Source organism: Dysidea avara, chromosome 1 (genome assembly GCF_963678975.1).
Source record: "Dysidea avara chromosome 1, odDysAvar1.4, whole genome shotgun sequence".
Lineage (NCBI taxonomy): Eukaryota > Metazoa > Porifera > Demospongiae > Dictyoceratida > Dysideidae > Dysidea > Dysidea avara.
The window spans coordinates 20,405,899-20,426,951 of record NC_089272.1 but is presented as its reverse complement, the minus strand read 5'-3'; the positions used below and the strand labels follow the sequence as shown (position 1 = coordinate 20,426,951).

Genomic DNA, 21,053 nt, shown 5'->3' with positions numbered 1-21,053 from the left:
GATTATACTTGGTATAGTATGATTGAAGCTCAGACACAACATTACAGTGCTGTGCTGGCTCCTTAGTGGCTGATATGCAGCAAAAACCACACAGAAAATGTTTACATGACTCCAACCACCTGTGCACCACTGATTCTCATGAAGCCAGGTCCTTCACAAGGCCAGAAATTGTTATTCGAGCTTACCACATTACCTAGAAAAGATGTCTGTTAAAACCAGCCTTAAGTAGTTGGAGTAATACTGAGTTTCAAAACCAACAGATGGTAGTGTACCTATCCACTGGTGGTGTTGCTTTGATTTTGCTTGATGTGCAATTTGGATTTGTTTTGTAAAATATACTAGTGTATATAATATTATTATAGTAACTTCATTTTATAGGTAATATGCATATACTTTGTGTTACAAGTAATAGCTATTTAACAAGTAACAGGTTACTTTCAAAAATAACTATCCCAACACTGATAGTCACACAGAAACAAAATGTTGGCCTATGCAGCTCTAAGGATCAATGGTACAAAGCTTCCAATTTTGATATGTGACAATTAGGACACACGAAAGTGTGTTGTGCGACCAAGTACAGCTAGTGTGTATGCGTGACAGACAAGTATGTATTTTACAGGAACCAAGAAAACGCGCATTCGTAGCTCAATAGTGCCTGAACATAAATTAACCAGTTTTGCTGTGGAAACTCCTTTGGGGTAGGGTACCTCCTATTCCAAATTTGAGTTGAATCTTCCCAGCCTTCACTGAGATATGTGCCTTCAAAATTTGTCTTATTTTCTTCGTACGCATTTTTCTTCATCTGCTTCTTTTCGCTCCACTGGCTATAACTCGTGCATGCTTTAGTCGATTGACTTCAAATTTGGAGGGCAGTAAGAGCATAATGTAGCACGATTACAGCCCAATTTTCTTACAGATTGAACTAAGAATAATGGAATTATTTGTGATTTTGTACATTACAAAAGTGATTTGTTGTCACGCCTACAGGGTAATCCGCTTGACGGAATAACTTGAAAGCTGGTCGGTGCATGAAATCATAGTGCAACCTTTTGTGGCTTGAAAGTACTGAGAGTATTAGCTAAGCAGATATAAAGCAAAATCAAACATGTGAAAAAGCACAATTGAGATACTCTAATAGAATGGTCACTGAGATGTAAAAACGTGCACAATAATGTCGGAAAAATTCTCCAGGTTTCGAGCTAGGAACCTCTACACCTATATTCCCAAGCCTTTACCACTCTGCCACTGCTGTCAGTTGCTCACCTCACTTAATTTCTACATACTAGATGAAAGTTCAGGTTTACTACACTAGATAATTTGTAGAATTGTCAGTGAAAATTCTAGAACATTCTATATGTGTTGTATTGAAGTGCTCAGAAAAAAATGTGCGCTCTATTAGAGCACTACAAAAATTATGAAATTAGCATGTGTCGTGCAGACAAGTACAGCCAGTGCAGGCAGGCGACATACTCGTTTTACAGAACCGAGAAAATGCCATTTTCATGTAGCTCAATAGTGCTTGAACGATAATCATTTTTGCTGTGGAAACTTCCTCAGGATAAGACATCTCCCATGAGTTGAATCTGCCCAGCTATCTTCGCGCCTTCAAAATTCAGTTCTCCGCAGTCTTCGACGATTCCTGTAGTGAAGCGGAAAAAAGTACAAAGGCCAACCATAAGCTGGCTTTGGAACTTGCAATTACAAAAAGAAGTGATATCTACACAAAAACAGCCAAGCTGTGAAAAAAGGTGTGGCCTTAAAAAGCCTGGGTAAAAAAGTTGTGAAATCAAAAGTGGCAGCCAAGAAATGGCTGCAATGATGTTAATGCTATAAATTTTAAATGATGCATGCATTGTTAAAATTTATTAGCATTAATACACTATATCATTGCAGCCATTTCTTGGCCGCCACTTTTGATTTCACAACCTTTTACCCAGGTTTTTTAAGGCCACACCTTTTTTACAGCTTGACTGTTTTTGCACAGATAGCTACTTACAGTTTAATATGCAAGCAAAAATTGTGTGTTTTCATTTCAAACATATATAGATGCTACAAATTTATTATATGATACATATATTCTTCATGTAGGCAGTTTAATGTAGAAAGAATAGTAATTGAGATATTACCTGTTCCTTTCGTGTCTGCAATTGTTCCTGGTACTTAATCTGAGAACTTGTTAGGCGTTGCAGCTCTGAAGTATGTAACTCTTTCATCTGTAGAGGACAAAGTCAAAACAATGGAAGTAGTAAACATACAGGTGTAGCAGAATATATGCAAATAATAGAAACGACAGAAGCTAAGATACACTGTAGTGTTTCATTGACAGGAAGAACAAACGATTTTAGCACATGAGTAGTTCCACGTTCTTCTCCAAATGAGACTATTTTTACAGTGGAGTTGTACACCAGGTAGAACAGGAAACAAGCACACCCTTAAGTTGAGCAAAACTGGCCTTGATTGGAATATAACTGACTTCACTAACACTTTCTATAACTTAATGAAAGTTACATAGTTGTTAGTTAATTGTATTGTGCAGTGGTGCTCTGGGAATTATGGCAAAATGTAAACCAAAAAATGCACTGCTGCTTTTAATACTGAGATAGCAGTGGTCCACTTTTGTCTCTATCTAGGAAATATCTGCTGAGTGTAGGTTAGAGACCTAGCACAAGGATCTTCGTGGATTTTAAAAACCACGAAGATCCGAGGGAATGGTTTCTAACCAACTTAGAAAATGTATGGATTTTATATGGGCATACAGGTAAAGTCATTGTGGGACTGGGTTATATGTCATTCTGAAATCGTCACACACTGTTAAAATAATTGCGGAAGACTAAATGTGCTTTTGTCGAACTTCTGAAAAAATCGAAGCTTGCACTGCTTCCTTTCACAAGTACACAAGCCTTAGACTTGGAACCTACACAGCTGGGCAGTGATCAATAAGATCGACCCGGGTTAGCACTCGGATTAGCGGTAGCCAGTACTCACAGCAGTGTAAAGAACACATGTGTCAGAGAAGCAACGTGTGTGGATTTATACGATGGGAACGATTTGTCACAAGTTGTGTCTTTAGTGGCGCCACAGTAGTATGAAGAACAGCCAGCGTGGTTTTGAATATGGACCCCACCCACATTACACGTAGTGTAAAATAACGTTTCTACAAGGAAGCTTACCCATTTAGGTCTTTAGTATTGTTCAATAGAAGACGAAAACAGCCTTAAAACACTCTAGAAACAGATGGGCACTACATAGAATTTTCCGTGATATTTCTGGACTTCTCCATTCATCATAACAAACATATGTACAACGTTAGATTCCATAATCGAATTGTTTTGGGCAAGCCTATAAAATGAATACAGTGGTTAACTACCTGTTGGCCTGGGTGAGTGGTCATCCATTGCAGGCTATCAGCCTGAATATGCTTGGAGGGAGCATTGCAAATCAATGATCGAAAGTGAGATTTGTGATGCATTGAGGTCTTTCTGCTAGCAGGTCTCTAACCATTTAAGAACCTGCCAGCAGGTCTCTTAGTGGATTTTAAAGACCTCATTATCCTCCAAAGATCAAAGCATATTATGCATATCATTTTCTAATGTTGATTTAAAGATAGTGTCAGTATATGTTAGGTACTGTACATTACAAAATAATTTGTGCAGAAGGCAAAAATTTGCAAGGTAATCTATCAAGGAAATGAAGTTAACATGACTAATGGTCAGATCAAAGTAGCCTAAGAAATGTGGTGAGCCTGTTTAACTAATACTGTACAGCATCAGGAGGGTGATTTTGTGGGCTTAGGATTTTGGCAAGGAAAAAGATGCGGCAATTTGTTTAGCTAAAGCTAAAAAGATGAAAGGTATTTTTAAATTTTAGCTGGTGAAATGTTGTTCACTTGTCAAATGTTCCTGGTAATCTGTAACTTCTTCTTTTCATTTAGAAGCTAATAAATTTTTATGTAATACAGTTACACTTCAGACCACAAGGGTCTATGTAATTTATAGTAACTTAAAGGCCAAGTGTTGTGGTGCCTGAGCAAAGCGAAAGTGCTACTATAGGATCTGAGGGAATCACATAGATCTCAAGTAGTCTGAAGTCTAGATCCTATGTAGTTGTTGTACCTTGACACTTGTTTGTAACAGAGAAATATAGTAGAAACAACTCCACCCACAACTGTTATTATGGGTTTAAAAATTAATCCTCAGGTGGTGACATGTTTCCAGTTCTACCAATGTTAGAGCACAAAATAAACACAACAAAAGGGTCTATGTGAACACGAAATGTAATTTATACACCTCCAAAATCCACCACAAAAGAGTATAAAACAATGGATGAATCATAGGAAAGGCCTTGAATACACTATAGGATATAGTGTCAGTACATTTATACTATTATAAGAATTTCCTGCTGTGTTACAATATCTACAAACAAGTACTTGGCAAGGTTTAGTTTATGTACTTTACATTTTCACTGAGTGTACAGAGAAAGTAATGTTCTCCCTCAGCAAATGTAGCTAACAATATCATGTATTTTTATCACTGTATACTTACTGCTTGAATTTTTTCAGCACATTTCTTGGCTATTTCCACACGTAAGTGTTTCATAGAAGCTTCCATTTTTCTAACATTAAAAACACATGTGTATAAATTTGTTCAAAAACTGTACAATGTACACTTTTATACTGACTTGTCATTTTGTTTGTTTTTCCCAGCAATCTGATCACAGTAGGCATGTGTTATCATCCTTTGGTATGTGGCTAATTCTCTGTAACAGAAGTGTTATATTACTGATGCTACCTGCTAGCTATTAACTACTGGTATTACGTAAACTTATCATTATAATAAGGATGGTTTGATTTAATTCTTAAGGTGACTCTTTGTGGCAGCAAACTTTCAACCTGTATTGTACCTAACACACCTTTAAAATAAGAATAGTAATTAAAAAAAAAACAACCCTTGCAACATAAGCATAATCTGGGGATCTGCAAGTCACTACCTGTTTGCATGCAAATGAGTTTCAGTGTCAGATTCTATACATGACTTCTTGCAGGTCCCTATACTGGAATATATAGCAAATAATAATTAAGAAAATTGTAAGAGTAAAACATGGTGTACATTTTGTTCCATAATGGTAATACACACATACTCTGTGTGTTTGTTTGAACTGGATGCAGTAACTGCTATGTATTTATTCATCATGCAAATCTGTAGTGACTATTGGAGGGAGGTATAGTTCTCTGAGAGTAGCATATAAACATATATAGCCTTCAGATCTTGCAGACTTTGGGTGACAGTTAACTACATACACAAATACAGTAGCATTGTTCATAGCACTATCATACAGTAGTTGATCATGTTTGAACCAAGATTTGGCATCCATCTACATGAGCCTTCCTTCCAGACTGGCTTCTTCCAGTTTTCCACTTTAATTCAGCATCATATATAAGATGTTTCCTTAACCTATTACTTTCAACTAGAATACTACTACTAGTGTCAATTAGTAGTCTGTTCTAGAATAGCAGCAACTATTATGTATACGTATATAAGATGTGCAAAAATGTACATTCCTCTACATCATCAATTTCTAAAATTTGTTTGCACAATGTAAATACATATCTACCACTGTACAAGCTATTGTGCTTACTTTTCATGCATCTTCAACAACGTCTTAACTTGTTCTTCATGTAATGATAACAGTACAGCAGTAGTTTCATTGTATCGCTATTAAATAAATCACATAACTACTGCTCAGTAGACCTAGGTAATAAGACCACCTAACTTTTTACCTCACACCAGTTATGCCACCATAATCTGGACAATCATAATGCCAGCATAATAAGAGAACATGCAACAATACAGTAAATAATGAGCACACCACACAGCATATAGCTGCATTTTGAATTACTGCTGTGTATTAGTTGATTTTTAAATTTTGTACTATATGGAAGAAGGTCAAGATACTCTAATAGAGCAGTCAGAAATATCAATAAAATAATCAGCTCCTGAGCATTATTTTCTGATTGGATCAAACTTAGTAAGTATCAGTGTCACAATAGCGAAGCTTAATAAGAGGGTTGAATCTTTTGTATATACTAATGATTGCAAATAAACAGTTTTTTCCAGCTGATTATGTACTTCCAAAATATAAAGGTAAATTAAATTTTACATGTGGCCAGCTCTGGGAAAATTGTTCTTATCACTCAGTATCGTTTTTCACCACATACATTCATACAACAGACTAAATGAATATGTAATTAAATTTGTCACTGTCAAAATCAGCCAAAATATCTGTGGTCAGCTGTTACTGGTAGCATGTCACAGGTCCTGTGGTGAACCATGTGAGTGGTATAATGCCTTGATGGAGCTCTGACCAACTTGGGGGTAGCTGGACCTGACTGCATACATTTGTGGAATTGGATAAAAAACTGAACTAACAAATTTTAGGTCATAGTCCACCACTATGCATTCCTCCATTTTGAAAACAACATTTAGTTCTCAATGACTACAACCCCAACCACTATTCTGCTTGGACCTCATCTGATACATTTGACCTTACAATTTAAAATAGTGAAAACTTGGCTGTTAGCTACTTGTACAGTGATAAGGGAATGCTCCAGAAGGTAAGGAATTGTTGCAAATCATGAAAATTGGTAGACATACCCCAACCATTGGTGAACAACACTCTGTATGATTATAACCATCATTTCTTGATACCATTGAACAGGTGATCAGGCAGAGACATGCTTAAAAATTTTACATGTCAATTATTTCACAGCAACTAGCAAGTAGTACAGGGGCACCATCTTAAAAATGTAATAACCCCAGCTCAGCAACCCAATATGGGTAATGTTTGAATAATTTAAATTAAAAAAAATTACAATAACTGCTAACTATTTTCAAAGATAAAATTTTTGCACTTACAGTTTATAAAAGCTGGGTAAGCAATTAGTTACGTACACAGCCTAAATGCATAATTTTACCATTCCTTGTCAGCAAGTGAGGAAAAGCTACTGAAATTAATAATTGTTAATTGTGTGGTCACTGTATGTTTAAAAATATTTGTTTTGGATGAAAACTGGGTAGACTATTCAATACCACGTTCATGGTGAGAATGGAATTCCTCTCCCATAATGGGGCTCCACATTATCTTTACACACACACACACCTACCCTGTATGTGGTGTTCCCAAATCCATTAAATAGAAAGCATCATGGTGATATGAGAGCCCCATAGTGACATGTAACTACACAGTTTTTGTTCTAATGAAAAGAATAATCTCGTGCCATCTGCCAGGAAAGTGGCATGCATGTCACAAGTTTTTGTAAATATTTTTTCAAAACATTTGCTACCATTCAAAAATACCCCTTATGCAGTGTTATGTATACAATAATTATTATGTATTGTGTAGTAACTGCTTATAGCTAGTCTACAGTGTACTTTAAATCAATACTAGCTTATTGTATCTGTATCTTATTAAACACAGTATATAAGTAGCAGCTAATTGCACATCACACATGCGTAAATAACATAAAATACCTCTTCAGTAATTCTAAACTCAAGTTGTTGTAATTCTTCATCACCATGATCAGTTTGTATTATACCTCCTTCAGGAAGCTTCTTCATTTGCTTTACACAATAAACACAATAACTAAGTCAAACAGTTACTATATTCTAGTAATAGCACACATAGTGTAAGTTATCTATTCTCAGACACCATGTATACTCAGATACTCTTTCTCATAAACTGCTCAACTAAATTGCATGAAATTTGGTTGTGAATATAGCTTTCATGTAGCCCTTCTAGATCTCCAAGTTAGGGGCTAAAATCCTTTTTGGTCGCTTCACTAGAGCGTCCAAAGTTGCTGCTTGAGATCCTTAATTCACGGACAAATTTCATGCATTGTCAGACACAGCCCAGCAATCCTACACCAAATAATTTGACAACTTACTACCAACACCATCTGTTAGAGCTATGCATTGGCTATCAGCAGAGCCATAGTTTATTTCTTTCCATCTCATTAAAGGGGAGCTGTGATAAGAAATATTTGGGCATGTCACGACCTCTATGCTCGGACATAAGCTTATTTGCTCCTCCTCGTAAACCACCAAACCAAATCACATAAAAATTGGTGTGAACATAGTTTACGTATAGCCTATACAGATGTCCAAGTTAGAGCTCAAAATCTCTTTCAGTTGCTTTACCAGAGCGTTTCAAAGTTGCTGCTCGAAATCCTGTATCCTCGGACCAAGTACATGTACGGCCAGTATTTCCTATGACAAATAATTTAACCACTTAATACCAGCTCCATCTGTTGTGGCTATTCATTGGCTATCAGCAGAGCCATAGTTTATTTTCTTCCATTTTATTTACAGAAAGGCGAGCGGAAAGGTGTGGTCATCAATATGCAGGCCCTTTTTCTCAGACACAAGTTAATTGGGCACATGGCAGTGCATGGGATATATAAAAAGTTCAAGTTGCTGCTTATTGTTGACTTGCTCAACGTTACGTAACTCTTTAAAGGTATATAGACATATAATAATTTAACTGCAATGATTATACATGACAGTTTGCATGTATATTTTGTATTACGAAGTGCTGCATTGTTTGTAAGTAAACTATTGAACTAGCTAAATGTTTATTAATTTCATCTGATATTATTACAGTATGTTCATCATGTACTTAGATACTAGAAGTCTTTCAAGCAGTCCTTTTGTTGATGTGGCAGTGTGATTTGAATGAAAGAGTGCTGAAGTCTCAAACCTGGAGACCTGCAAAAACCAACAAATTGCTGAAAAGTAAGAGCGCTTCTAAGAATGAACCTAAGATCAAGAAGTGGGTCAATGGAAAAGGCACTGAAGGCTGTGTTGTATGAAAATTTTAGTATTAGAGAGGCAGCAGAAACCTACGATGCACCCAAATCAACACTAGGGGACAGGGTGTGTGGAAAAGTATTACCGGGCAGTATTAGTGGCCACAGTGGATCCTTAGTGACAGAGAAGAGGAGGAGCTAGTTCAGTTTATCCGGCTATCCCAGGTCAAAGAAGAATGTTATGGCAATAGTTGAAAATGTTACAGAAAGCAAGGGTCACTTCCACAAATTACCAATGGATTGTGGGAGTCTTTTTGCAAATGGCACCCTGATCTCACCCTTAGAACACCAGTATCATTATCTCAAGCAAGAGCAAAAGCAACTGATGGTGAGGTTATGGATAACTACTTGATCTGCTTGAGAAGACCTTGGATAAGTACAACCTAAGAGACAAGCCTGGTAAAATTTTCAATATGGATGAAAGTTGCTTTGCATTGAGTCCTAAATCACCCAAATGCATGTTGGAAGTTGGCACGAAGACAGCAGCAGCAGTTTCTTCAGGAGACAAGGCACAAATTACTGTGCTAGCATGTATCAGGGCAGCTGGCTGTTGCCTTCCACCCATGGTGATTTGAGATCGGAAGGTGCCTACACATGAGTTGACCAAAGGGGAAATCCCTGGCACAATTTATGAGCTTTCCCTAAGTGGATGGGTGGATCAAGAACTCTTTGATAAACGGTTTACATATCACTTTTTGTGCTATGCCCCAGCTTCAAGACCCTACTTCTGCTAATGGATGGACATTCATCACATTACTATCCACAAACCATTTACAAAGCTGCAGAAGTTAAAGTGGTCTTGTTTGTTTTGCCGCCTAATAAAACACATATCACCCAGCCTTTAGACAAAGGCTGTTTTGGGCCATTGAAAATGAAGTGGGTTGAAGTACGCCATGAATATGTAAAAAGTAACCCTGGATAGGTAGTTACTAGGTTTGTGTTTTCAAAGTTATTACATCAGGCCTGGACAGCTATGTCAGTTAGTAATATCATTGCTGGTTTTCGTGTCACAGGAATTTACCCACTTGATAGAAGTGCTACTGGAGAGATTACAAAGAAGCCTGAGTCACTTAAGCCCACTGGCTTGAAATTTCTTCCCCTGTGCAGTCCTGCACCCCACAAACAAGCACTGCAGGTTGCAAAAGAGGTGTCTACCTATACTCAACAGGAGTTGAAAGATTTTTGAAAAAAGATATACTGAAGAGACTGCAGAAACAAATGTACGTTACAATGAGTGGTGAGAAATGTATCATCCTTCATCAACAGAACCTTGATTTGTTTGTAGCTGAACTCTCTACAGGGTGATTTGTTTGCAGCTGAACTCTTTGCAGGGTGATTTATTTGTAGCTGAACTCTGTACAGGATGGTTTCTTTGAATAAACAATACAAAGCTGAACAATTATAAATAAAGGATTCTGCCTTCAAAGTCCACCATATGGCTGGTTATACAATTAAAGCAACTGCCAGAAAGCATTCTATGATAAGCCTTTGGTCACCTCAAGCTGCCAGTGGGTCATACAACAAACAGCATTATAGCTTGTAGCAATAAGTTACACACAGTGTATATGTGTACAGTAGGGGAAGACATTATCCAAAAACCTTTGTGCCAGTTTCATCAGATATGTCCTGTGCACTAGTGTAGCCCACTCACTTTTACAGAGCTATACCCTGACAGAGCAATACATACTAAAATGCTGTAATAAAACAGTCACTGATAATTGAGTGTTCAGTTGTTTAAATAATGTTCAAATTTTCACCTTTCACTACACTAAAAACGATTGAGATGCTTTAATAGAACAGTCACGAAACAATACTCTAATAGAGCAATCAAAACTACAGCTTAGTCACAACTTTTGCCCTATATATTCAAATCATGTAATTGTTAACTAAAAGTAGCCTAAAATCCAATTTCAGTTCTTCAAAAATTTTAATGTCCATATTCTTCATCTATACCAACTTTCAGAAGCCCCAGTCCCTTTTAGAAATCCTAGATCCGCCACTGCAAAGGGGAGTTATATAGCGTATACACATCACTGCAGATTAGTGGGCCATGCTGTCGTCATAGATATCTGTCCACCCTCAGTTGCCTGGCCAAACTATAAATGGGTTACTCAGCATCCTCTGATCACCTTGGGCAGGGCCGCCTACGGGGGGGGGGCAACTAGGGCATTTTGCCCTGGGCCCCAGCCTGAAAGGGGCCCCAGGAGGCCCAATGAATACCTGTTTAAAAGATTGATATACTCTAATAGAGCAGTCACAGTATTCTTCAGAGAAGCAGTGTAGCAAGCTTATAGATAAGGAGATCTAATCAAAAACAGCCAAGCTGTAAAAAAAAGGTGCGGCCCCTAAAAAGGCCAAGGTGAAAAAAGATGTGAAATCCAAGGTGGCGGCCAAGAAATGGCTGTGATGGTAGGTTAATGGTAAAAATTTTAATAATGACAATTCAGGTGAATTTTGTGCCAAGACCAAGCGGCACCAAATTCACCTGAATTGCCGTTATTAAAATTTTTACCATTAACCTACCATCACAGCCATTTCTTGGCCGCCACCTTGGATTTCACATCTTTTTTCACCTTGGCCTTTTTAGGGGCCGCACCTTTTTTTTACAGCTTGGCTGTTTTTGATTAGATATCACTTCTTTTTGTATTTGTATTTCCCAGGGCTGGCCATAGGCTGGCTTTGGGGCTTTTTTAACCTATCCTATTTCTTTACCACAGGAAGAATAAAAAGACAGAGCAGATTTTTAATACTTCAACTGTTTTTGATTTTATCAGTAATTATATAAATATATTTATTACATGTCTATTATTCCCTACTGGATAACTTGTTCGCAGCTGATCTTTCTACTAAGGGACTTGAAATGTAGCTAAACTCTCTACAGGTTGATTTGTTTGTAGCTGCACTCTCTACAGGGTGATTTGTTTGCATCTGAACTCTCTACAGGGCGATTTGTTAGTAGAAGAACTCTCTACAGGATAGTTTCTTTGTCACTGAACTCTCTACAAGGTGACTTGTTTCTAGCTGGCTCTCTACAAGATGACTTCCTCTAACTGATTTCTCTACAAGGTGACTTGTATCTAGCTGAACTATCTACAGGATGATCTGTTTGTAACTGAAATCTCTACAGGGTGACTTGTTTCTAGCTGATCTCTCTATAGGGTAACTTATTTCTCGCTGAACTCTCTACAGAGTGGGTTCTTTGTAGCTGAACTCTCTACAAGATCACTTCTTCTAGCTGATCTCTCTATAGGGTGACCTGATCTCTCTGTAGGGTGACTTTTATCTAGCTGAACACTCTACAGGGTGATTTGTTTGTAGCTGAACTCTCAGGGTAATTTATTTGCAGCTGAACTCTATGCAGGATGATTTGTTTGTAGCTAAACTCTCTACAGGATGGTTTCTTTGTAGCTGAACTCTCTACAAGGTGACTTGCTTCTAGCTGATCTCTCTACAGGTTGACTTGTATAGCTGAACTCTCTACAGGGTGATCTGTTCATAGCTGAACTCTCTGGGTGATTTGTTTGTAGCTGAACTCTCTACAGGATGGTTTCTTTGTAGCTGGTCTCTACAAAGTGACTTGTTTCTAGCTGATCTCTCTACAAGGTGACTTCTCCTACTACAGGGTGACTTGTATCTATATCTGAACTATCTACAGGATGATGATCTGTTTGTAGCTGAAATCTATACGGGGTGATGTGTTTGTAGCTGAATTCTCTACAGGATGACTTGTTTCTACATATAGCTGATAGGGTAGTTTCTCTGTATAGGGTAACTAGTTTCTAATTGAACTCTCTACAGAGTGGGTTCTTTGTTGCTGAACTCTCTACAAGGTGACTTCTTCTAGCTGACCTCTCTATAGGGTAACCTGATGTCTCTGCAGGGTGACTGTTATCTTGCTGAACACTCTACAGGGTGATTTGTTTGTATCAAAACTATCTATAGGGTGACTTTTTTACACCTGAACTTTCTACAGGGTGATTTGTTTGTAGCTGAACTCTCTACAGAGTGATCTGATCTCTCTACAGGGGGTGATTTGTTTGTAACTGATATCTCTACAGGTAGATTTGTTTGTAAGTGAACTCTCTACAAGGTGATTTGTTTGTAGCTGATTTCTCTACAGGGTAATTTGTTTGTAGCTTAACTCTCTACAAGGAAATTTGTTTGTAGCTGAACTCTCTACAGGGTGATTTGCTTGTAACCGAATTCCCTATATTGTGTCTAGTGTCTATATAGCTGATCTCTCTACAGGTTGATTTGTTTGTAGCTGAACTCTCTACAGGGTGATTTGTTTGTAGCTGATCTCTCTACAGGGTGATTGTTTGTAGCTAATCTCTCTAAAGTGGGTGATTTGTTTGTAACTGAAATCTCTACAGGTTGATTTGTTTGTAGCTGAACTCACTGCAAGGTATTTTGTTTGAAGCTGATCTCTCTGACAGGGTAATTTGTTTGTAGCTGAACTCACTGCAAGGTATTTTGTTTGAAGCTGATCTCTCTGACAGGGTAATTTGTTTGTAGCTGAACTCACTGCAAGGTGATTTGTTTGTAGCTGATCTCTCTACAGGGTGATGTGTTTGTAACTGAAGTGTCTACAGGGTGATTTGCTTGTAACTGAATTCCCTATATTGTGTCTAGTGTCTACAGTATATAGCTGATCTCTCTACAGGTTGATTTTTTTGTAGCTGAACTCTCTACAGGGTGATTTGTTTGCAGCTGAACTCTCTACAGGGTGATTTGTTTGTAGCTGAACTCTCTACAGGGTGATTGTTTGCAGCTGAACTCTCTACAGGGTGATTGTTTCTAGCTGATCTCTCTACAGGGTGATTTGGTTGTAGTTGATCTCTCTACAGTGGGTGATTTGTTTGCAACTGAAATCTCTACAGGTTGATTTGTTTGTAGCTGAAGTCTCTACACGGTGTTTTGTTTGTAGCTGATCTCTCTACAGGGTAATTTGTTTGTAGCTGAACTCTCTACAAGGTGATTTGTTTGTAGCTGAACTCTCTACAGGGTGATTTGTTTGTAGCTGAAGTCTCTACACGGTGTTTTGTTTGTAGCTGATCTCTCTACAGGGTAATTTGTTTGTAGCTGAACTCTCTACAAGGTGATTTGTTTGTAGCTGAACTCTCTACAGGGTGATGTGTTTGTAACTGAACTCTCTACAGGGTGATTTGTTTGTAGCTGATCTCTCTACAGGGTGATTGTTTGTAGCTGATCTCTCTACAGGGTGGTTTGTTTGTAGCTGAACTCTCTACAGGGTGATTTGTTTGTAGCTGATCTCTCTAGAGGGTGATTTGTTTGTAGCCGATCTCTCTACAGGGTGATTTGGTTGTAGCTGATCTCTCTACAGGGTGATTTGGTTGTAGCTGATCTCTCTACAGTGGGTGATTTGTTTGTAACTGAAATCTCTACAGGTTGATTTGTTTGTAGCTGAAGTCTCTACACGGTGTTTTGTTTGTAGCTGATCTCTCTACAGGGTAATTTGTTTGTAGCTGAACTCACTGCAAGGTGATTTGTTTGTAGCTGATCTCTCTACAGGGTAATTTGTTTGTAGCTGAACTCACTGCAAGGTGATTTGTTTGTAGCTGATCTCTTTGCAGGGTGATTTGCTTGTAACCGGATTCCCTATATTGTGTCTAGTTTCTAGCTGACCTCTCTACAGGTTGATTTATTTGTAGCTGAACTCTCTACAGGGTGATTGGTTTGTAGCTGAACTCTCTACAGGATTGTTTCTTTGTCACTGAACTCTCTACAAGGTGACTTGCTTCTAGCTGATCTCTGTAGATGGTGACTTCTTCTAGCAGATCTCTCTACAAGGTGACTTGTATAGCTGAACTCTCTACAGGGTGATCTGTTCATAGCTGAACTCTCTACAGGTTGATTTGTTTGTAGCTGAAATCTCTTGTTTCAAACTGATTTCACTGTAGGGTAACTTTGTTGCTGAACTCTCTACAGGATGGTTTCTTTGTAGCTGAACTCTCTACAGAGTGATTTTTTTTGTAGCTGAACTCTATATAGAGTGATTTGTATGTACCTGAACTTTCTACAGGGTGATTTGTTTATACCCCTGTAGCTGAACACTCTGCAGGGTGATTTGTTTGTAGTTGATCTCTCTACAGGGTTTCTTTGCAGCTGAGATCTCTACAGGGAAACTTCTTCTAACTGAGCTCTCTCTTGTTTCTAGCTGTTCTCTCTACAGAGTAACTTGTTTGTATAGCTGAACTCTTTACAGGTGGTTTTTTGGTTGCTGAACTCTCTACACTGTGACTTGTTTGTAGCAAAATTCTCTACAGAGTGACTTGTATGTAGCTGAATTCTCTACAGAGTGACTTATTTGTAGCTGAACATTGTATAAACTATAAAGTGACTTGTCTGTAGCTGAAATCTCTACAGGGTTACTTGTTTGCAGCTGGTCTCTATAGGTTAACTTGTGTGTATAGATGAACTCTCTACAGGGTAGTTTCTTTGTAGCTTAACTCTCTCCACAGTGACTTGTTTGTAGCTGAACTCTCTAGAGAGTGTAGCCAAACTCTCCACAGGGTGCATGACTTGTTTATAGCTGAACTCTCTTCAGTGTGACTTGTAATCTTCTGATTCTTCTAAATCACTACAGCGATATATCTGTAACTGAACTCTCTATAGGGTGACTTGCTTCTTGCTGAACTGTCTATAAGATTAACTGTTTGCAGCTGAACTCCCTATAGAATAACTTGCAATGTAATAGAATTCTATAATGGAGTAAATAAATAAATTAGCTGAATGCTCTATTAGGGTGACTGTTCTATTAGAGTATCTCGATCTCGCATATGCTACACGTAGTTGGCTTTGGAATCATAACTCAGTGGTTTGTAATCCGATTCTTCTGTACTACCGCATGGACTTTCTATGATAATTATTCCAGCCACACACCGATTTTCAGCTCACTGCTCTAAGCGGTTTGCCTGGTAGGCGTGAAAACTATTAGTTTTTTATTCATAAAAATCGATCGCGTAATTGTGACACAGGTTGGGTTTTGTGTTATATCTCGATGGCCTTTAACTGGATTCCTTTCAAACCACAAAAAGGCACTCCTATGATAGTTACTCCAACTACAAAGCAATTTTCAGCTCATTCCTTCAAGCGGTTTACCCTGTGGGCGTGACAGACCTTCGACCTTATTTTACGCAAATAATCGGTCATAACTCCGTGAATGTTCATCGGATTCCTACCAAACTTGGTACTGAGATTCGCCTTAATGAGCCCTTTAAGTGTGCAAAATTTCAGCCCGATTGGAGCACGCATTCGTGTTTTATTGCGGATTTTGCAAAGTGTGCGAAAAGAAGAAGAAGAAGAAGTAGAAGTAGAAAAAAACGAAGAAAAAAACCCAAACTTTGGCCGCTCGTATCTCGGAAATGGCTGGAGCGATTTTCTTCAAATTTAGAATGTGGACTCGCCTACCTAGCCGGCACGTCTGTAGCAACTTTGTTTTCAATCGGATAAGGAATCACGGAGCTACAAAGGTGTGAAATCGCGTTTACTTTCTTCCTGTAAATATACTCAGTGTGGCGCGCCGGCTTCTTGGGCCGCACGACACACTACCGTGTGTCTTGATATGGTTGGTGAGGGGTAGCTATTGTCATTGTTAGCAGGGCATCACCTTTTTTTTTGGTCTTTAACTTACAGCTTGGGTGAAGTTGTGATTCAGCATGGAAACCTCCTTGCCTCTGGGGCCCCACTTTAACTCTTTGCCCTGGGCCCCTTAATTTCGCTGGGCGGCCCTGACCTTGGGGGGAGGGGGACCATCAGAAAGGTGTTAAAATGTTACATATGGGGTTAATGTTAAGTTGTACACACTGTATAGTAGAATTGTTGATACTGCATACTTATAATTGAAAGTGTTAAGGTAAAGTAGCATTTGTCAAACTGTTTAATGCTTTCATAGCACAGTACTTTCTAACAGAGAAATTATATAGGCTGATAACTTTACAGATGTCAAATTTTTTTTTGTGTAGGTACACCCCACATCTCATTGTGCACCTCTGCAAAGTGTTCCCATCCATGATCAAGAAGTTGGGTCCAGTGAGAGGTTTACAAAGAATGGGATCATTGTTGTTGCATAGGAATTTCTAAGGCAACAGCCAGCCGACCTACTTTTCAGTACATTTGCAAACACTGCAAATCTTTGGCTAGCAAAAGGCAGATCTGAATAACAATCTGTTGGTGAGAGTAACTAAATCCTTTTATGATTACTGATTGCTATACAACTGATTTTTACTGGATTGAATTAAATTATTGTACTGTAGTAACAAAATCATATGTATGTATGCAGAACAATGCTGATAGTGTAATTTATGTACAGCTATACTATAGCTATTAATGGCACTGTAAGTATTGTATACATGTATCTAATAGCTATACAGGTTAAGTGAGGTAAAAGTTATTTGATAAATTTTTGCTGATGCATTGAAAATAAACCCCTCTTCAAACCATTCACTAATATCATTTTAGAGAATTTAGAGATAAAAAGACAGCATTTTGGGATAGACAAAACATTTTACTACCTCTGATCCCTGGCACCAAAAATTTGTTGGTGTAGTAAGTACTGGGAAGCTAGCTGGTGAGCTATGTTTGTGTAGCTATGTAGTGAAATTAGTGACTGGTGAAAACACGTAAATCTGTATGACAAGCAACTTGATAATATGTACACTCTATAATAGGTAGTATGCTGCTATTCACTAGTGGCCATGATCATTCGGTAGCTTTATCCCTCGAAACAAAGACTAAAGGAAAACGCGAGAGTCTGGCCACATAAGACTAATTACCTGATTCAGTGGAGCAAAGAACGATACCGGCTTTCCAGTAAACACCCGTACCCTCCTTGACAAACAGTCGCATCTAACTTCAGAGAACACGTGTTCGAGAATAAATATCATCACATGGCTGCATATTTCCGACCACGTATGTCGAATGGACAGAAATGAACTATGGCTCCAATGAATAGCCCCAACAAATGGTGCTGGTAGTAAGTGGTTAATTATTTGTCATAGGAAATACTGGCCATTGTCTGACAGTACATGTGCTGATAGCCAATGAATAGCTCTAACAGATGGTATTGGTAGTAAGTCGTCAAATTATTTGGTGTAGGGTTGCTGGGCTGTGACTGACAATACACAAAATTTGTCCGTGAATTAAGGATCTCCAGCAGTAATTTTGAGCAGCTGTAGTGAAGCAACCAAAAAAGCAGCTGTAGTGAAGCAACCAAAAATGATTTTAGCCTCTAACTTGGAGATCTAGAAGGGCTACATGAAAGCTATATTCACACCAAATTTCATGCAATTCAGTTGATCAGTTTACAAGAGTATCCAAGTATACATGGTGTCCGAGAATAAATAACTTACACTATGCATGTTCATATGTAAAAGTTGTTGTTTGATATTACCATATAATCTATCTTGCAACTGTATAGCTGCAGGCTGCAGCTGAATGCAATATATTCATCTGGTATCCATAAAAAACATGAAAGAACGTGCCTGTATTATCTGCATGCCTATGAGGTATATGTCAACATGCATACGTACTGTACTAATTTTCTGAAGAAAAAAAACTGCGTGATTAGTGATAGAAAAGTGACCTGATGAAACTATTGTAGAAATTTAAGGTGAAATATGTATCAGCCAACCAGCTGACTAGCCTGCCTGATCATAGTCAAAAGGCTAGAGGCTATGAAACAATAACAAACTCACTTGTGGCATGTGATCAGTTAATATCCACTCCTATGCTTTTCCTTTACCTTTCATCTCTTAAACTTCTCATCATTATCTTTTTCATATGAGGAATCCATACATGCAGACAATTTAAAATTGTTCTGTATAGGTGCTTCTATAGCCCCTTCAAAGTTCAGATTATTGTTAATATATTACCATAAAAGGGAGTGGGAAGTTGGACCTATATAATGATCAGTTTCACTACAAGAAACAGCACTTAATGATTCATCAAATGTGACAGCTTCATCAGAAGCTCACTTGTTGAAAACAGCGAGACTGAGATACCCTAATACTTTTATACAATACCCAGGTACTGTATTCTAAAATGTATTCTAATAGAATAGTCACACAAAATACATCATGTTTTGTTTTGCTATAACAAAAATGTATTTAATATTTTAAATTTATCTGCATGGGAATATCCCATGCAGTAGCTGTGTGGGAAATACCCTACTTTAGCATTGAACAATTATGATCACATAGTAGGGATGGTCCCAACTATGTTGTAATACTATCATCATGTCTCTTATATTTCATTTTTAAGTTATGTAGTTACACTAGTACCTAAACTAACAGCACTTACTGGTTCTGATGATTTAGTCCTTAACAGCTTTAAGTCAATTCTATTGCTTGAAGATCTCTGAAAGTTCATTGAATCATGAGAACCAATTCCTAAATAAAAGATAACTTTACAGATTTAAGTGCTTTTCCCATTGCATTATATTCTTTATCCACTTTCTTGTTAAACTTTGCCATTCGCTGTAGATATGAATCATTATGAAACCATACATTTAATTTTAAATACCTTTATATATACCTACCTTGCTGTTGGTGACTGCAAGGTCACTAGGTTTAATAGCAGGAATATTACGAGTTTTCACTTTATTGAGTATATCATTGTCAATCTCTAATGTAGCTATATAAGCAGTTCAAAACAACATTAACAACACATGCTGTTGGTTGTATTAACTCACTTAGGGATATTCTTGCAATTCGAGTCTTGGGTGATTGTATATCTTCATTACTTGCATTCTAAGAAATTCAAAAACTTTCTTGCTTAAAATGAAGCATTAAAACATGTGACTGTATTTGGGAAAACCAGTCTTATTGCCCATGAGAGCAGATTTGATTTTTCACTATGAACACAGCGCTACATGAATACACTATCAAATTTCACTGTCAAAATCAACCAGGATTGAGTGGTCGGCTTTTGCTGGTTACTTTTCCCAAGCCCAGTGTCAAGTTGTACAAGTGGTCTGTGGTCTTAATGGAGTTCTGCCTAGCCTGGGGATGGCTGCTCTGTGGTATTGAATAAAAACCTGTGCTGTAAATTTGCTTTCATTTTAGCTAGTTTTGATACCTAAATTGTCCATGATGTGGTCTATTTCATTTTCCTGATGAAAAATTTGGATTGGTTTTGTAAAATCTGGTGACATACCTTGTTAAGTTTGTCAGGTCATTCTGAACACATTGACCCAAGTCTCATCTTTGCAGACTACGTATTGTAGTCAATAGTTACAGTATCAAAGCACCTGTTGAGGCTGCACTTACTATTTAGCTAATTAGCGCTATAATTATCCTTTATAGTATCACACATATTTGACTGAACTATTGGCAGTCTACTCCTTAATAAAGAAATAAAAAAAGAAATTCAAAAATTGCATGGATAAGGCAGTTTTTGCTCAATCAGCCGCATATTTATTTGATATTTTATACTCACAACAATCGGCATAATGTCATTCCTCCTTGTTAAAGTGATACAAAAAAAACAATTACAACAAACTAAACATATATGCATACATTAACACAAAGCAAGACAATAGCATACATTACACCACACACACACAAACAACACTGAATTGCACTTTTTGCATAGTCTCGAAAGTCTCTAAAAGAATGAAGCTCTTTAATGTCAGTTGGTAAGGAATATTCCACAAATGAGTGGCCAAAAAAAATTATAATCACGTATATTTATATGTACGTATAGTTTCAAACAATAGTATCATTATTCATATCACACCCTCATATAAAATAAATGTACATACATAGTTTTAGTATAGACATATACATACATGTACCTACCACAGTTTTGTTACAAGATACTGACAGACTGCGAGGACGTTGCAAATCAGTAACAAAGTCTTAAGAAAGATAAAAGCAGTAATTAAGTATGACCACACTGACATTTTATGTGTTAAGAACACCTATACCCAAACAGTCAAGCTGATATAAATTTGTTTTATTTTCATTAAGGCTTTGTAGGACACCTGGTGCTACAGCCTGCTGAAAGTTGTTACAGAAAGTGTGTTTGAAAAGGTGGAGAAAGGAGAAAAAATCCATGACTGGACCTCAAACCCGCAGCCATCCGATTAACGCTTGAACGCTTACAGGAGTCTGCCAGGCTGTCAGGATGTTTTCTCCTTGTTAATTTCATGTATATGTATCCAAATATTGAA

The 21,053-nt window shown here is 37.7% G+C and overlaps 1 protein-coding gene and 1 pseudogene across 1 annotated transcript in view; one reads left to right on the top strand and one right to left on the bottom strand.

The window, feature by feature from the left end:
* Positions 1-7,526: 7,526 nt before the first annotated feature.
* Positions 7,527-21,053, bottom strand: part of LOC136266803 (1-phosphatidylinositol 4,5-bisphosphate phosphodiesterase beta-1-like) — a 60,866-nt gene continuing 47,339 nt past the window's right edge. The window contains exons 30-34 of the mRNA XM_066061852.1: positions 20,680-20,738; positions 19,572-19,629; positions 19,419-19,513; positions 19,181-19,356; positions 7,527-7,616 (exon numbers count right to left, since the gene is read on the bottom strand). Coding sequence (XP_065917924.1) covers positions 19,270-19,356; positions 19,419-19,513; positions 19,572-19,629; positions 20,680-20,738 — 299 coding nt within the window. The 3' untranslated portion in view covers positions 7,527-7,616; positions 19,181-19,269. The remainder of the gene's footprint in view (positions 7,617-19,180; positions 19,357-19,418; positions 19,514-19,571; positions 19,630-20,679; positions 20,739-21,053) is intronic.
* On the top strand, positions 7,572-10,046 carry LOC136266888 (uncharacterized; annotated as a pseudogene).